The 15,358-nt window shown below is 36.7% G+C and overlaps 1 protein-coding gene across 1 annotated transcript in view; it reads left to right on the forward strand.

Moving 5' to 3' along the window:
• Nucleotides 1-15,358, forward strand: part of CDH16 (cadherin 16) — a 208,800-nt gene that overhangs the window by 131,086 nt on the left and 62,356 nt on the right. The window contains exon 11 of the mRNA XM_066583811.1: nt 2,527-2,777. Within this exon, the coding sequence (XP_066439908.1) occupies nt 2,527-2,777 (251 nt within the window). The remainder of the gene's footprint in view (nt 1-2,526; nt 2,778-15,358) is intronic.

Consider the following 15,358-nt stretch of genomic DNA (forward strand, 5'->3'; position numbering starts at 1 on the left):
TATAACTACTATAATACTGCCCCCTGTGTACAAGAATATAACTACTATAATACTGCTCCTGTGTACAAGAATATAACTACTATAATACTGCCCCCTATGTACAAGAATATAACTACTATAATACTACCTCCTATGTACAAGAATATAACTACTATAATACTGCCCCCTATGTACAAGAATATAACTACTATAATACTGCCCCCTATGTACAAGAATATAACTACTATAATACTGCCCCCGATACACAAGAATATAACTACTATAATACTGCCCCCTATGTACAAGAATATAACTACTATAATACTGCCTCCTATGTACAAGAATATAACTACTATAATACTGCCCCCGATACACAAGAATATAACTACTATAATACTGCCCCCTATGTACAAGAATATAACTACTATAATACTGCCCCCTATGTACAAGAATATAACTACTATAATACTGCCCCCTATGTACAAGAATATAACTACTATAATACTGCCCCCTATGTACAAGAATATAACTACTATAATACTGCCTCCTATGTACAAGAATTTAACTACTATAATACTGCCCCCGATACACAAGAATATAACTACTATAATACTGCCCCCTATGTACAAGAATATAACTACTATAATACTGCGCCCTATGTACAAGAATATAACTACTATAATACTGCCCCCTATGTACAAGAATATAACTACTATAATACTGCTCCTATGTACAAGAATATAACTACTATAATACTGCCCCCTATGTACAATAATATAACTACTATAATACTGCTTCCTATGTACAAGAATATAACTACTATAATACTGCTCCCTATGTACAAGGATATAACTACTATAATACTGCCTCCGATGTACAAGAGTAAGAGTACAATAATACTGCTTCTTTGTGGACCGATCTAGTTCAGCTAACATCCATCTTTTATAGTCCCCTTTATGTAGCACTATATTAGTTCACAATTATCCCTATTATTTTTCGGATCCCGCGTGTTCAGTAAATGATGGGGAGGCCGGTCTCCTCCTGGCAGACATGTTCGCTTGACGCCTTGGTGTTCAGGTTCACGCTGCCCAGTTTTCAGGATCATTATATTACTCCGCTTTGGCAAACCTCTAACATTTTACATTTTATTTCTTTCCTTGAGTTGCCAGTGACTGACTGTGTTATTATGTCTTTCTAAGCCTGCTTACACGATGGCTTTCTTTTCCTTCCACCTTTCTTCTGCGCACTCCACGCTCCGCACTTCCTGCCGTTCTATGAAAGTTACGTGAATTTTGAAATGTTTTTTAAATGCTTCCATCCTATTAGGACTCCTGTCAGTTCAGCTTCCCTGCTGCCCTAAATTGGCACTTTGGAGTGATGAGGGGGTGGATGGATCAAGCCTCTGTGTAATGAGGAGGCGTTTAGGGAAAGTGCTGTACTTACTGATATTTACCGCATGTGAAGAGAGTCTGTCATATAGACATATTGAACGCTGGCCAAAAGTAATGTACCTGTTAGTTAGGAAGGAGACGGCTTGATCGTTCTGTGTCACAGTGGGTTAAAATATCAGTCTCCCTCTTTGCGCAGTCAGAAATAGGGAGATTGAAATTCTGACATTTTTCCCCCGCAAAAGAGGCAAAGCACAAAGGCGACATTTCTGTACGCAGATTTTTTAACCAGTTGTTATGCCAATAGCGACTCCCCAATATCCACATTGCAGGATCTGCACAATTACTTGTTGCAAACTGTATATTGTCAATGTTTTAGTTTGGTCCTCAGGTAACTCTACTGGAAAGGGAGGGAAAGTAGGACTATAAATGGTTTTGCTTATTTATCATCTTAAGTGTTTTTTATGTAAGCTCCATGAAGGAGAGACTGTACATGATGGCACAGACTGTAGATTTTGGCGGCAGGTAAGTGGATCCAAGTGTAGGATGAAGCTGTACAGCAATGTATGAACAGGGAACAGGGTCAATCTTGCGTGTGCAATGGTGTGTGAAGAGCAATTGTGCTACCACAATCAGGTTTTGCGCAGGCTACTTTACTTGGCAGATCCTGGAGACTGCAGGTCTTTACCCTTTAACCCCTGTATGGGGATCTGGTCCTCACTACTATGAATCCCAGTGATTGTTACAAAGCTTGTACAAAGAGTCTACCATTGACTAGCAGAAATGCTGCCTTCCAATAGGTCCACAGGAAAGTTGATGCACAATATGCACAAAAATGAGTTCCTTGGCGCTCTTGCAGGACTGTTCAAAAGACTCTCATTAAAAGTCGAATAAAGGCAAACCAGTAATCGCCAAATATAAAGCAAAGTTCTCTCTTTTTTATTAAATGATAAATAACAAAAAAGGACTGCAGAGGTATTGTTCCATCTCCCTTATTTACATATTACCCAGAGGAGCATGAATGGTGTTATAAGTCTCCTCACGCACCTTTAGATGCTCTCCCTAAGGAGAAAAGATAGTGTTCCTGTATAATACATTCACTAGCAATACTTTAGCATTTTTGTAAATGCCATTTTCTGAATTGACTTATTGCTTCCAGGATCTGGATTACGAGCAAGTTAAGGATTACACCCTGATCATTGTGGCCAGGAACAGGGCTGAGCTTTCAGGAGCCGAGTACAGCAATAACTCTACCGCTACTATTTTTATCAGTGTTGGAGATGTAAATGAAGCTCCAGTATTTAGAGTGAATCAATATGAGGTCCAAGTACCTGAAAATGTCCCGATTGGATCAATAATTCTAAAAGTGGAGGCCTCCGATCCAGATGTCTCTGACCAGAACAACCTTCGGTAAGTGACAAAGGTCCTCAAAGTACAAAGTCCTAAATATAAAATAGGATTTACAACTATGTGACATATTTATACTAACGTGCCAAAACATTTGACTGTTGGGTAAAGGGGTGTGCATAGAACTCATGTGGTATAGAGAAAATGTGTATGGAGAGCAGCATCAAGTAGAAGCTATTTCAGAAAGACATCCTGGAATCTTCAGGGAATCCAAATCCAATTATCATCTTTATTGAGTTGGATTTGGATTCCCTGAAGATTCCAGGATGTCTTTCTGAAATAGCTTCTACTTGATGCTGCTCTCCATACACATTTTCTCTATGCTGCATTGGGATCTTTGAAGTGAGGATCCCCTAGGTGAGCGCACATCTATTGGCTTGACGCCATATTCTATCCTTCTCTCCCTATTTGTGAGCCTATTGGGCTGAAGGTGTGCTGCTGAGATCTTTTGTTTTCCCTAGAACTCATGTGGTTCAATAGCAAAACTCAGAAATGGAATTCTATATTCTATACACACGCATATATACATCTATAGCTGACAGCATACTTATCAGGGTTGCTTCACAGAACCGTGTTGGGAAATGCGTATTCCATGCAGAAAATTCTGTCCCAAGCTGCCATAGGCTTCCCTGCTGCCAATCACACATATTACATGAAATATATGTGCAATAAATATCGCTGCATGTTCTATCTTGGCACGTACTATGCCTGCATACATGCCAAGATAGTGTATGGCAGTCAGCGGCCCGAAACAAGTATGCAATGTTGTACTTGCTGCGTGTTGCACGACTGTCATGTGGGCAGCAAGCAGTGAATTACGCTCATATGCAGCCCTTCTAAGGCATCCTTTATAATACGGCAGGCTAAGATATATCAGCTCAGCTCTAAATAACATTCCTGTTTCTGGGCTGGTGGGGGGAGCTTATCGTATTTTCTGATACTTACGCCACCTTTACATCTAAAGTATTACTATGGGTGAGATACATTGATGATGTCCTCATTCTCTGGACTGGATCCGTAGCCAATTTCCATCTATTTGTATCCAGACTTAATATTAACAATATTAACCTTAAAATCACATCCGAAATTCAGGAGAGTACAATCTCCTTTTTGGACATCTGCATTTTCAAGATGTCTACTGGCTCTCTCTCCACGACATTGCACAGGAAGGAGACTGCCACAAACAGTCTCCTTTCCTGGGAGAGCTCTCACCCCTATTCTTTACGTACAGGTATTCCAAAGGGGCAATTCCTGCGTCTTAGAAGGAATTGCTCCTCAGATAATGATTTCTTGGCAGAAAGTGTCAAACTCAGAAATAGATTTATTCCAAGAGGTTATCCACCTGAACTTCTAGATCAAGCCCAGGCCCATGCATTCTGTCAACAGAGATCTAACCTACTAGTGACACGTCCTAAAGTGACAGATGAGACTGTTCGAATCATCAGTACATATGATGGGGGGTACCGCACATGCGGCAGCTTCTAAACAAATTTTTTCACATACTCCAGGAAGACAGCGTTCTGAGGCATATACTCCCTGAGGTCCGCCTTCTAACTTTTCGGCATGGTCGCAACATAAGGGACAGAGTGGTGAAGAGCCATCTAGCACCTTCTGTATTATCTCAAACTTGGCAGGGTTCTAACCACCCTTGTGGCACTTTTCCATGTGGAGCCTGTCTAGCCTGCCCCTTTATTCTTAAGGGAGCTAGCTTTACCTGCGCGAAAACCAAAGACACCTATGATATTAGAGAGTTTATAAACTGCAGATCCAAAAATGTGGGTTATTTGGTTTCATGTCCTTGCCTACTCAATTATGTGGGCAAGACGATACAGGAATTTCGCAGAAGGATCTTGTCTCACGTGGGGAATATTAGGAGAGGTGACAGCACTCCTTTGGCCAATCATGTTCGTCAGTTTCATGCGAATGATGTGAATGTGATTAAGTTCCAGGGATTGGAATCCATCAGAGCCTTTGATAGGAGACGTAATATCAACCAGAGATTACTTCAGAAAGAGTCCCAATGGATTTATAGGATGGACTGCGTCCAACCAGGTGGCCTGAACGAGACCCTGCCCTTCAACTGCTTTATCTGAGTCAAAATACTGGTCTTGGTGTTTACTGATGCTCCATGCCCCATACCTGACAGTGGGGAGGGGTCATACTGGCCTAAAAGAAGGCACACTAGGTCGGTCTCATTAGATGCCTCCAGCCTACCACTAGGGCCGGAGGTTATGCTGCCTGTCCTCTTTGTTATTTTGGTCTCATAGTAGTATTATTATTACACCTATTAGGGAGTCATCTATATACTTAGATAGCGTAGTTGCTCGCTTAGACTATATTAGGCAGGTGTTCTGGCTTTATAAATACTAACCAAGGATGAATTGTCGTCTCACTAGGGATTGATCCTAGCTTTATCCTTATCAGGGTTAGTTTTTTGATTACACCTAGCCTCTTTTCTTTGAGGCCAGGCCCTGTACACCTCCTTTATTTCATCTTACAGGAGGCTTATTGGTCAGTTACGGGTATGGTGTATGGTGTATACCATGTTCTAACATCTACACGGCTACCCTACAGTTCTTCGTATTTGAGTATAATAGTTGGTTCATGATAGGTTCCTGATGAGCTGTTTACACGGCTGAAACGCGTCGAACCAAGAACATAAAAAGATTCCAAGTTATTGATTACCGTTTGTTTTTTATTGATATAGACACAACATCACCCTTTCCTTGAAGTAAGTCTGCATTATACAGGCTGATTTATTCGTATCTACTACAAGCAGCCTAAGTATTCCCTGTTCTGCGGTTGCCCGAGGCTATCATAAGCCAGGTCACTTATACTTAGGGGTGACTACTGTCTATACTACATCACGCACTTTGTGTTTGTTTGTCTTTGTGGCCATTTATATATTTTTAACCTATCAATTAACAGTTATATTTTAGAATCATACCTGTGAAGGCCAGCTCTAAATAACGCACTCACCATAAAATAGTCAGATACCAGCTCTACACAGTGATAGTGATTACAGTGCAGTTACCTGTAGTGATGACAGGTGACGTTTTCTCTGACTGCAGTCATTCATTTTCATCTTTCTTCTCTATCTGGAACTACACTGCCATGAAAACTTCTTCTAGCCATGATTTATCTCTACATGCACCTTTCCTCTCATTGCTACTTCTGATGTCACCCATAGTAATAGTACTCCCTCTGTGGCCCCACAAAGTAATTATCAAGGATCGAACTTGGGATCTCCTGTGCTACAGTAGGCAGCTCTCCCTGCTGAGCCACCCAGCCTTCTGGACAGCTCCTCTGCTATAGCCTAGCAATGATCCTGTGTTTCCTGATCTGTTCCCCTGTCCTGACCCTGCTTCTAATTAGGTTCACTATTAAAGCTTACCACTGCCTCAGTGTGTGATTATTGCGCTCCACAGCCCTAGTTTAGCTCTGCTACCAGCCTGCTCTTCTACAAACAACTGAGACCTCCTGTTACCGACGTCTGGCATTCCTCCTGACAACACTACCTGCCTCCTATTTTGTGCCGCGAAATGAGACATATCGTTGCTGACTCCTGGCTCTTCCCTGACTACTCTCTAGATCTTAAACACAAAAAAGGGGAAACAACCCTAATCGCAAATAAAGTCTATCTGTATAAATATAAACTACACCAAACCACTAAGTCCAACACACGAGACACAGGAGCATAAGAAATAGAATTTTATTAGATCTCAAGACTACTAAAACATGGTATGCAGTGTCCATATCAACAGGTTGACACAAATTGGTAATATTACATATAGACAAACCAATACATTGGTCTAAAAAATATAGAAGTAGTCAGCCCTTATGCAAGTAATAATTCAATCCAATATGCATAAAGAAAAAGGAGGACTACATATATACCAGTAGTGTGTTCCTGCACCCCGGCGCGTGTTTCCCCACCTGCTTTCTCAAGGACCCCTTACCCCTTATTGGATTGAATTACTACTTGTAAAAGGACTGACTACTTCTATATAGTTTGTATGAACTTGTTATATGGACACTGCATACCATGTTTTTTAAAAAGTTTTTTTTAGTAATCTTGAGACCTAATAAAATTCTCTTTCTTATGCTCCTGTGTCCTGTGTGTTGGATTTAGTGGTTTGGTGGAGTCTCTAGCTCCAACCTAGTGCTTGAAACGCGTACAGTAATAATGTCCCTCAACCCCCCCCCCCTCCCTCCATGGCAGTAGTTCCTCCTCTGTGGCTCCTCAAATAATGTTCCCCACTTTGTTCCACCCCCTGCTTTGACCAGCAGCCGCTGAACTCTCTGACCCACATTAATATTGGATGTTAGTGCAGTATATAGCCGAACTTTCCCTGTCTCTCAGTCTCAATACAGCAAAGTGACGAGTGAGCAGTTGGATTGTCTACTACAAAATATAAGTAGTTTTAGTTCAAATCTTTTAACTCTACTCAAAACTCTAGCAAAATTGAAACATGCGACTTCATGTGACTTTGTTGCTGATCCTTTATGAGACTTTTCTCCAAATATTATCCAATGGAAACAACAGAGGTGTCAAGTATGAAATACAATGCTAAGCGCATGCAACTTCCTTATATTCTGTTGCACCTATTGCATGGTTATATGAATTTGTACTGCTACGTAAAGATGCAAGAATCACAGTTTAAAGTTTTATGTTCTGTAAGGACCGCCTGCCAAAGTCCCAAAACTGACATATACAGTAGTAATTGGATAATATGGCTTCGGTTGGCACTACAGGAATATTAGAATAAGTAAAAGCCTCATGAGTAGGACAACTAAATCAGGATATCTGAAAGCAAATTCATTGAGAACATTTCATTTCTTGCCCTGAATGTTTAAAAATAAACCTGCCATATTGCAGAACTCAACACATTCACAATGTCTTTAGAGGTACCTGGCGCAGGGCCAAACCGCAGGCAGAAGAAGAACACTGATCAATAATGATACCAGGGGGCGCATTGGAGATTTTGTGTCTGCAAAATGGAAAAATCAATGCATTCTCTTATCACAGCTCAGATAAGGCCTAGAGATAACTGAAATCTTATTTAATGTCTGCTCTACTCTATTAGTCTTACTATAACTGTGGACACAGTTGATCTTATTATTCGTACAAAGATTAGTTTCAGGTATTAATCACTGATTAAGATATCACCGTGTATCCAGGTGGTGGTAATTGCAGTCTGCAGTGATCTACAAGCCATTTCCAGGCTACTTTGTAAGGATAAAGAAAGTTATATATAGCAGAGATGCTAGAAGGGGGAGCAGGAACACCGTGTTCTCAAAGGCTTCACTCAATGGTGTCTCAACCTTACAAAATACAAGAATATGACTACTATAATACTGTTCCAATGGGCAAGAATATAACAACTATAATACTGCCCCCTATGAACAAGAACATAACTACTATAATACTGCTCCTATGTACAAGAATATAACTACTATAATACTGCCCCCTATGTACAAGAATATAACTACTATAATACTGCCCCCTATGTACAAGAATAACTACTATAATACTGCTCCCTATGTACAATATAACTACTATAATACTGCCTCTATGTACAAGAATATAACTACTATAATACTGCTCCTATGTACAAGGATATAACTACTATAATACTGTCCGCGATGTACAAGAATATAACTAGTATAATACTGCCTCCTATGTACAAGAATATAACTACTATAATACTGCCCCCTATGTACAAGAATATAACTACTATAATACTGCCCCCTATGTACAAGAATATAACTACTATAATACTGCCCCTATGTACAAGAATATAACTAATATAATACTGTCCCCTATGTACAAGAATATAACTACTATAATACTGCTCCCTATGTACAAGGATATAACTACTATAATACTGCCCCCTATGTACAAGAATATAACTACTATAATACTGCCCCTATGTACAAGGATATAACTACTATAATACTGCCCCTATGTACAAGAATATAACTACTATAATACTGCCCCCTATGTACAAGAATGTAACTACTATAATACTGCCCCCTATGTACAAGAATATAACTACTATAATACTGCCCCCTATGTACAAAAAATATAACTACTATAATACTTCCCCCTATGTACAAGAATATAACTACTATAATACTGCCGCCTATGTACAAGAATATAACTACTATAATAATGTCCCGTATGTACAAGAATATAACTACTTTAATACTGCCCCCTATGTACAAGAATATAACTACTATAATACTGCCCCCTATGTACAAGAATATAACTACTATAATACTGTTCCCTATGTACAAGAATATAACTACTATAATACTGCCCCCTATGTACAAGAATATAACTACTATAATACTGCCCCCTATGTACAAGAATATAACTACTATAATACTGCCCCTATGTACAAGGATATAACTACTATAATACTGCCCCCTATGTACAAGAATATAACTACTATAATACTGCCCCTATGTACAAGAATATAACTACTATAATACTGCCCCTATGTACAAGGATATAACTACTATAATACTGCCCCTATGTACAAGAATATAACTACTATAATACTGCCCCCTATGTACAAGAATGTAACTACTATAATACTGCCCCCTATGTACAAGAATATAACTACTATAATACTTCCCCCTATGTACAAGAATATAACTACTATAATACTGCCGCCTATGTACAAGAATATAACTACTATAATAATGTCCCGTATGTACAAGAATATAACTACTTTAATACTGCCCCCTATGTACAAGAATATAACTACTATAATACTGCCCCCTATGTACAAAAATATAACTACTATAATACTTCCCCCTATGTACAAGAATATAACTACTATAATACTGCCGCCTATGTACAAGAATATAACTACTATAATACTGCCTCCTATATACAAGAATATATCTACTATAATACTGCCCTCTATGTACAAGCATATAACTACTATAGTACTGCTCCTATGTACAAGAATATAACTACTATAATACTGCCCTCTATGTGCAAGAATATAACTACTATAATACTGCCCCCTATGTACAAGAATATAACTACTATAATACTGCCCCCTATGTACAAGAATATAACTACTATAATACTGCCCCTATGTACAAGAATATAACTACTATAATACTGCCTCCTATGTACAAGAATTTAACTACTATAATACTGCTCCCTATGTACAGGAATATACCTTCTATAATACTGCTCCCTATGTACAAGAATATAACTACCATAATACTGCCCCCTATGTACAAGAATATAACTACTATAATACTGCCCCCTATGTGCAAGAATATAACTACTATAATACTGCCCCCTATGTACAAGAATATAACTACTATAATACTGCCCCCTATGTACAAGAATATAACTACTATAATACTGCCCCTATGTACAAGAATATAACTACTATAATACTGCCTCCTATGTACAAGAATTTAACTACTATAATACTGCTCCCTATGTACAGGAATATACCTTCTATAATACTGCTCCCTATGTACAAGAATATAACTAGCATAATACTGCCCCCTATGTACAAGAATATAACTACTATAATACTGCCCCCTATGTACAAGAATATAACTACTATACTACTGCCCCCTATGTACAAGAATAAAACCTCTAAAAAACTGCCCCCTATGTACAAGAATATAACTACTATAATACTGCCCCCTATGTACAAGAATATAACTACTATAATAGTGCTCCCTATGTACAAGAATATAACTACTATAATACTGCCCCCTATGTACAAGAATATAACTACTATAATACTGCACCCTATGTACAAGAATATAACTACTATAATACTGCTCCTATGTACAAGAATATAACTACTATAATACTGCTCCCCTATGTACAAGAATATAACTACTATAATACTGCCTCCTATGTACAAGAATATAATTACTATAATACTGCCCTCTATGTACAAGAATATAACTACTATAATACTGCTCCCTATGTACAAGAATATAACTACTATAATACTGCCCCCTATGTACAAGAATATAACTACTATACTACTGCCCCCTATGTACAAGAATATAACCTCTAAAATACTGCCCCCTATGTACAAGAATATAACTACTATAATACTGCCCCCTATGTACAAGAATATAACTACTATAATAGTGCTCCTTATGTACAAGAATATAACTACTATAATACTGCCCCCTATGTACAAGAATATAACTACAATAATACTGCACCCTATGTACAAGAATATAACTACTATAATACTGCTCCTATGTACAAGAATATAACTACTATAATACTGCTCCCCTATGTACAAGAATATAAATACTATAATACTGCCTCCTATGTTCAAGAATATAATTACTATAATACTGCCCCCTATGTACAAGAATATAACTACTATAATACTGCCCCCTATGTACAAGAATATAACTACTATAATAGTGCTCCCTATGTACAAAAATATAACTACTATAATACTGCCTCCTATATACAAGAATATATCTACTATAATACTGCCCTCTATGTACAAGCATATAACTACTATAGTACTGCTCCTATGTACAAGAATATAACTACTATAATACTGCCCTCTATGTGCAAGAATATAACTACTATAATACTGCCCCCTATGTACAAGAATATAACTACTATAATGCTGCCCCTATGTACAAGAATATAACTACTATAATACTGCCCCTATGTACAAGAATATAACTACTATAATACTGCCCCCTATGTACAAGAATATAACTACTATAATACTGCCCCCTATGTACTAGAATATGACTACTATAATACTGCTCCTATGTACAAGAATATAACTACTATAATACTGCTTCCTATGTACAAGAATATAACTACTATAATACCGCCCCCTATGTACAAGAATATAACTACTATAATACTGCTCCCTATGTACAAGAATATAACTACTATAATACTGCCCCCTATGTACAAGAATATAACTACTATAATACTGCCCTCTATGTACAAGAATATTACTACTATAATACTTCCCCCTATGTACAAGAATATAACTACTATAATACTTCCTCCTGTGTACAAGAATATAACTACTATAATACTGCCTTCTATATACAAGAATATAACTACTATAATACTGCACCCTGTGTACAAGAATATAACTACTATAATACTGCTCCTGTGTACAATAATATAACTACTATAATACTGCCCCCTATGTACAAGAATATAACTACTATAATACTGCTCCTATGTACAAGAATATAACTACTATAATACTGCCCCCTATGTACAGGAGTATAACTACCATAATACTGCCCCCTATGTACAGGAATATAACTACTATAATACTACTCCCTATGTACAAGAATATAACTACTATAATACTGCCCCCTATGTACAAGAATATAACTACTATAATACTGCCCCCTATGTACTAGAATATGACTACTATAATACTGCTTCCTATGTACAAGAATATAACTACTATAATAGTGCTCCTATGTACAAGAATATAACTACTATAATACTGCCCCCTATGTACAAGAATATAACTACTATAATACTGCCCCCTATGTACAAGAATATAACTACTATAATACTGCTCCCTATGTACAAGAATATAACTACTATAATACTGCTCCCTATGTACAAGAATATAACTACTATAATACTGCTCCGATATACAAGAATATAACTACTATAATACTGCCCCCTATGTACAAGAATATAACTACTATAATACTGCCCCTATGTACAAGAATATAACTACTATAATACTGCCCCCTATGTACAAGAATATAACTACTATAATACTGCCCCCTATGTACAAGAATATAACTACTATAATACTGCCCCCTATGTGCAAGAATATAACTACTATAATACTGCCCCCTATGTACAAGAATATAACTACTATAATACTGCCCCCTATGTACAAGAATATAACTACTATAATACTGCCCCTATGTACAAGAATATAACTACTATAATACTGCCTCCTATGTACAAGAATTTAACTACTATAATACTGCTCCCTATGTACAGGAATATACCTTCTATAATACTGCTCCCTATGTACAAGAATATAACTAGCATAATACTGCCCCCTATGTACAAGAATATAACTACTATAATACTGCCCCCTATGTACAAGAATATAACTACTATACTACTGCCCCCTATGTACAAGAATAAAACCTCTAAAAAACTGCCCCCTATGTACAAGAATATAACTACTATAATACTGCTCCCCTATGTACAAGAATATAACTACTATAATACTGCCTCCTATGTACAAGAATATAATTACTATAATACTGCCCTCTATGTACAAGAATATAACTACTATAATACTGCTCCCTATGTACAAGAATATAACTACTATAATACTGCCCCCTATGTACAAGAATATAACTACTATACTACTGCCCCCTATGTACAAGAATATAACCTCTAAAATACTGCCCCCTATGTACAAGAATATAACTACTATAATACTGCCCCCTATGTACAAGAATATAACTACTATAATAGTGCTCCTTATGTACAAGAATATAACTACTATAATACTGCCCCCTATGTACAAGAATATAACTACAATAATACTGCACCCTATGTACAAGAATATAACTACTATAATACTGCTCCTATGTACAAGAATATAACTACTATAATACTGCTCCCCTATGTACAAGAATATAAATACTATAATACTGCCTCCTATGTTCAAGAATATAATTACTATAATACTGCCCCCTATGTACAAGAATATAACTACTATAATACTGCCCCCTATGTACAAGAATATAACTACTATAATAGTGCTCCCTATGTACAAAAATATAACTACTATAATACTGCCTCCTATATACAAGAATATATCTACTATAATACTGCCCTCTATGTACAAGCATATAACTACTATAGTACTGCTCCTATGTACAAGAATATAACTACTATAATACTGCCCTCTATGTGCAAGAATATAACTACTATAATACTGCCCCCTATGTACAAGAATATAACTACTATAATGCTGCCCCTATGTACAAGAATATAACTACTATAATACTGCCCCTATGTACAAGAATATAACTACTATAATACTGCCCCCTATGTACAAGAATATAACTACTATAATACTGCCCCCTATGTACTAGAATATGACTACTATAATACTGCTCCTATGTACAAGAATATAACTACTATAATACTGCTTCCTATGTACAAGAATATAACTACTATAATACCGCCCCCTATGTACAAGAATATAACTACTATAATACTGCTCCCTATGTACAAGAATATAACTACTATAATACTGCCCCCTATGTACAAGAATATAACTACTATAATACTGCCCTCTATGTACAAGAATATTACTACTATAATACTTCCCCCTATGTACAAGAATATAACTACTATAATACTTCCTCCTGTGTACAAGAATATAACTACTATAATACTGCCTTCTATATACAAGAATATAACTACTATAATACTGCACCCTGTGTACAAGAATATAACTACTATAATACTGCTCCTGTGTACAATAATATAACTACTATAATACTGCCCCCTATGTACAAGAATATAACTACTATAATACTGCTCCTATGTACAAGAATATAACTACTATAATACTGCCCCCTATGTACAGGAGTATAACTACCATAATACTGCCCCCTATGTACAGGAATATAACTACTATAATACTACTCCCTATGTACAAGAATATAACTACTATAATACTGCCCCCTATGTACAAGAATATAACTACTATAATACTGCCCCCTATGTACTAGAATATGACTACTATAATACTGCTTCCTATGTACAAGAATATAACTACTATAATAGTGCTCCTATGTACAAGAATATAACTACTATAATACTGCCCCCTATGTACAAGAATATAACTACTATAATACTGCCCCCTATGTACAAGAATATAACTACTATAATACTGCTCCCTATGTACAAGAATATAACTACTATAATACTGCTCCCTATGTACAAGAATATAACTACTATAATACTGCCTCTATATACAACAATATAACTACTATAATACTGCCCCCTATGTACAAGAATATAACTACTATAATACTGCTCCGATATACAAGAATATAACTACTATAATACTGCCCCCTATGTACAAGAATATAACTACTATAATACTGCCCCTATGTACAAGAATATAACTACTATAATACTGCCCCCTATGTACAAAAATATAACTACTATAATACTGCCCCCTATGTACAAGAATATAACTACTATAATACTGCCCCCTATGTACAAGAATATAACTACTATAATACTGCCCCCTATGTACAAGAATATAACTACTATAATACTGCCCCCTATGTACAAGAATATAACTACTATAATACTGCCCCCTATGTACAAGAATATAACTACTATAATACTGCCCCCTATGTACAAGAATATAACTACTATAATACTGCCCCCTATGTACAAGAATATAACTACTATAATACTGCCCCCTGTGTACAAGACTATAACTACTATAATACTGCTCCCTATGTACAAGACTATAACTACTATAATACTGCCCCCTATGTACAAGAATATAACT

Source organism: Eleutherodactylus coqui, chromosome 11 (genome assembly GCF_035609145.1).
Source record: "Eleutherodactylus coqui strain aEleCoq1 chromosome 11, aEleCoq1.hap1, whole genome shotgun sequence".
NCBI classification, from domain to species: domain Eukaryota; kingdom Metazoa; phylum Chordata; class Amphibia; order Anura; family Eleutherodactylidae; genus Eleutherodactylus; species Eleutherodactylus coqui.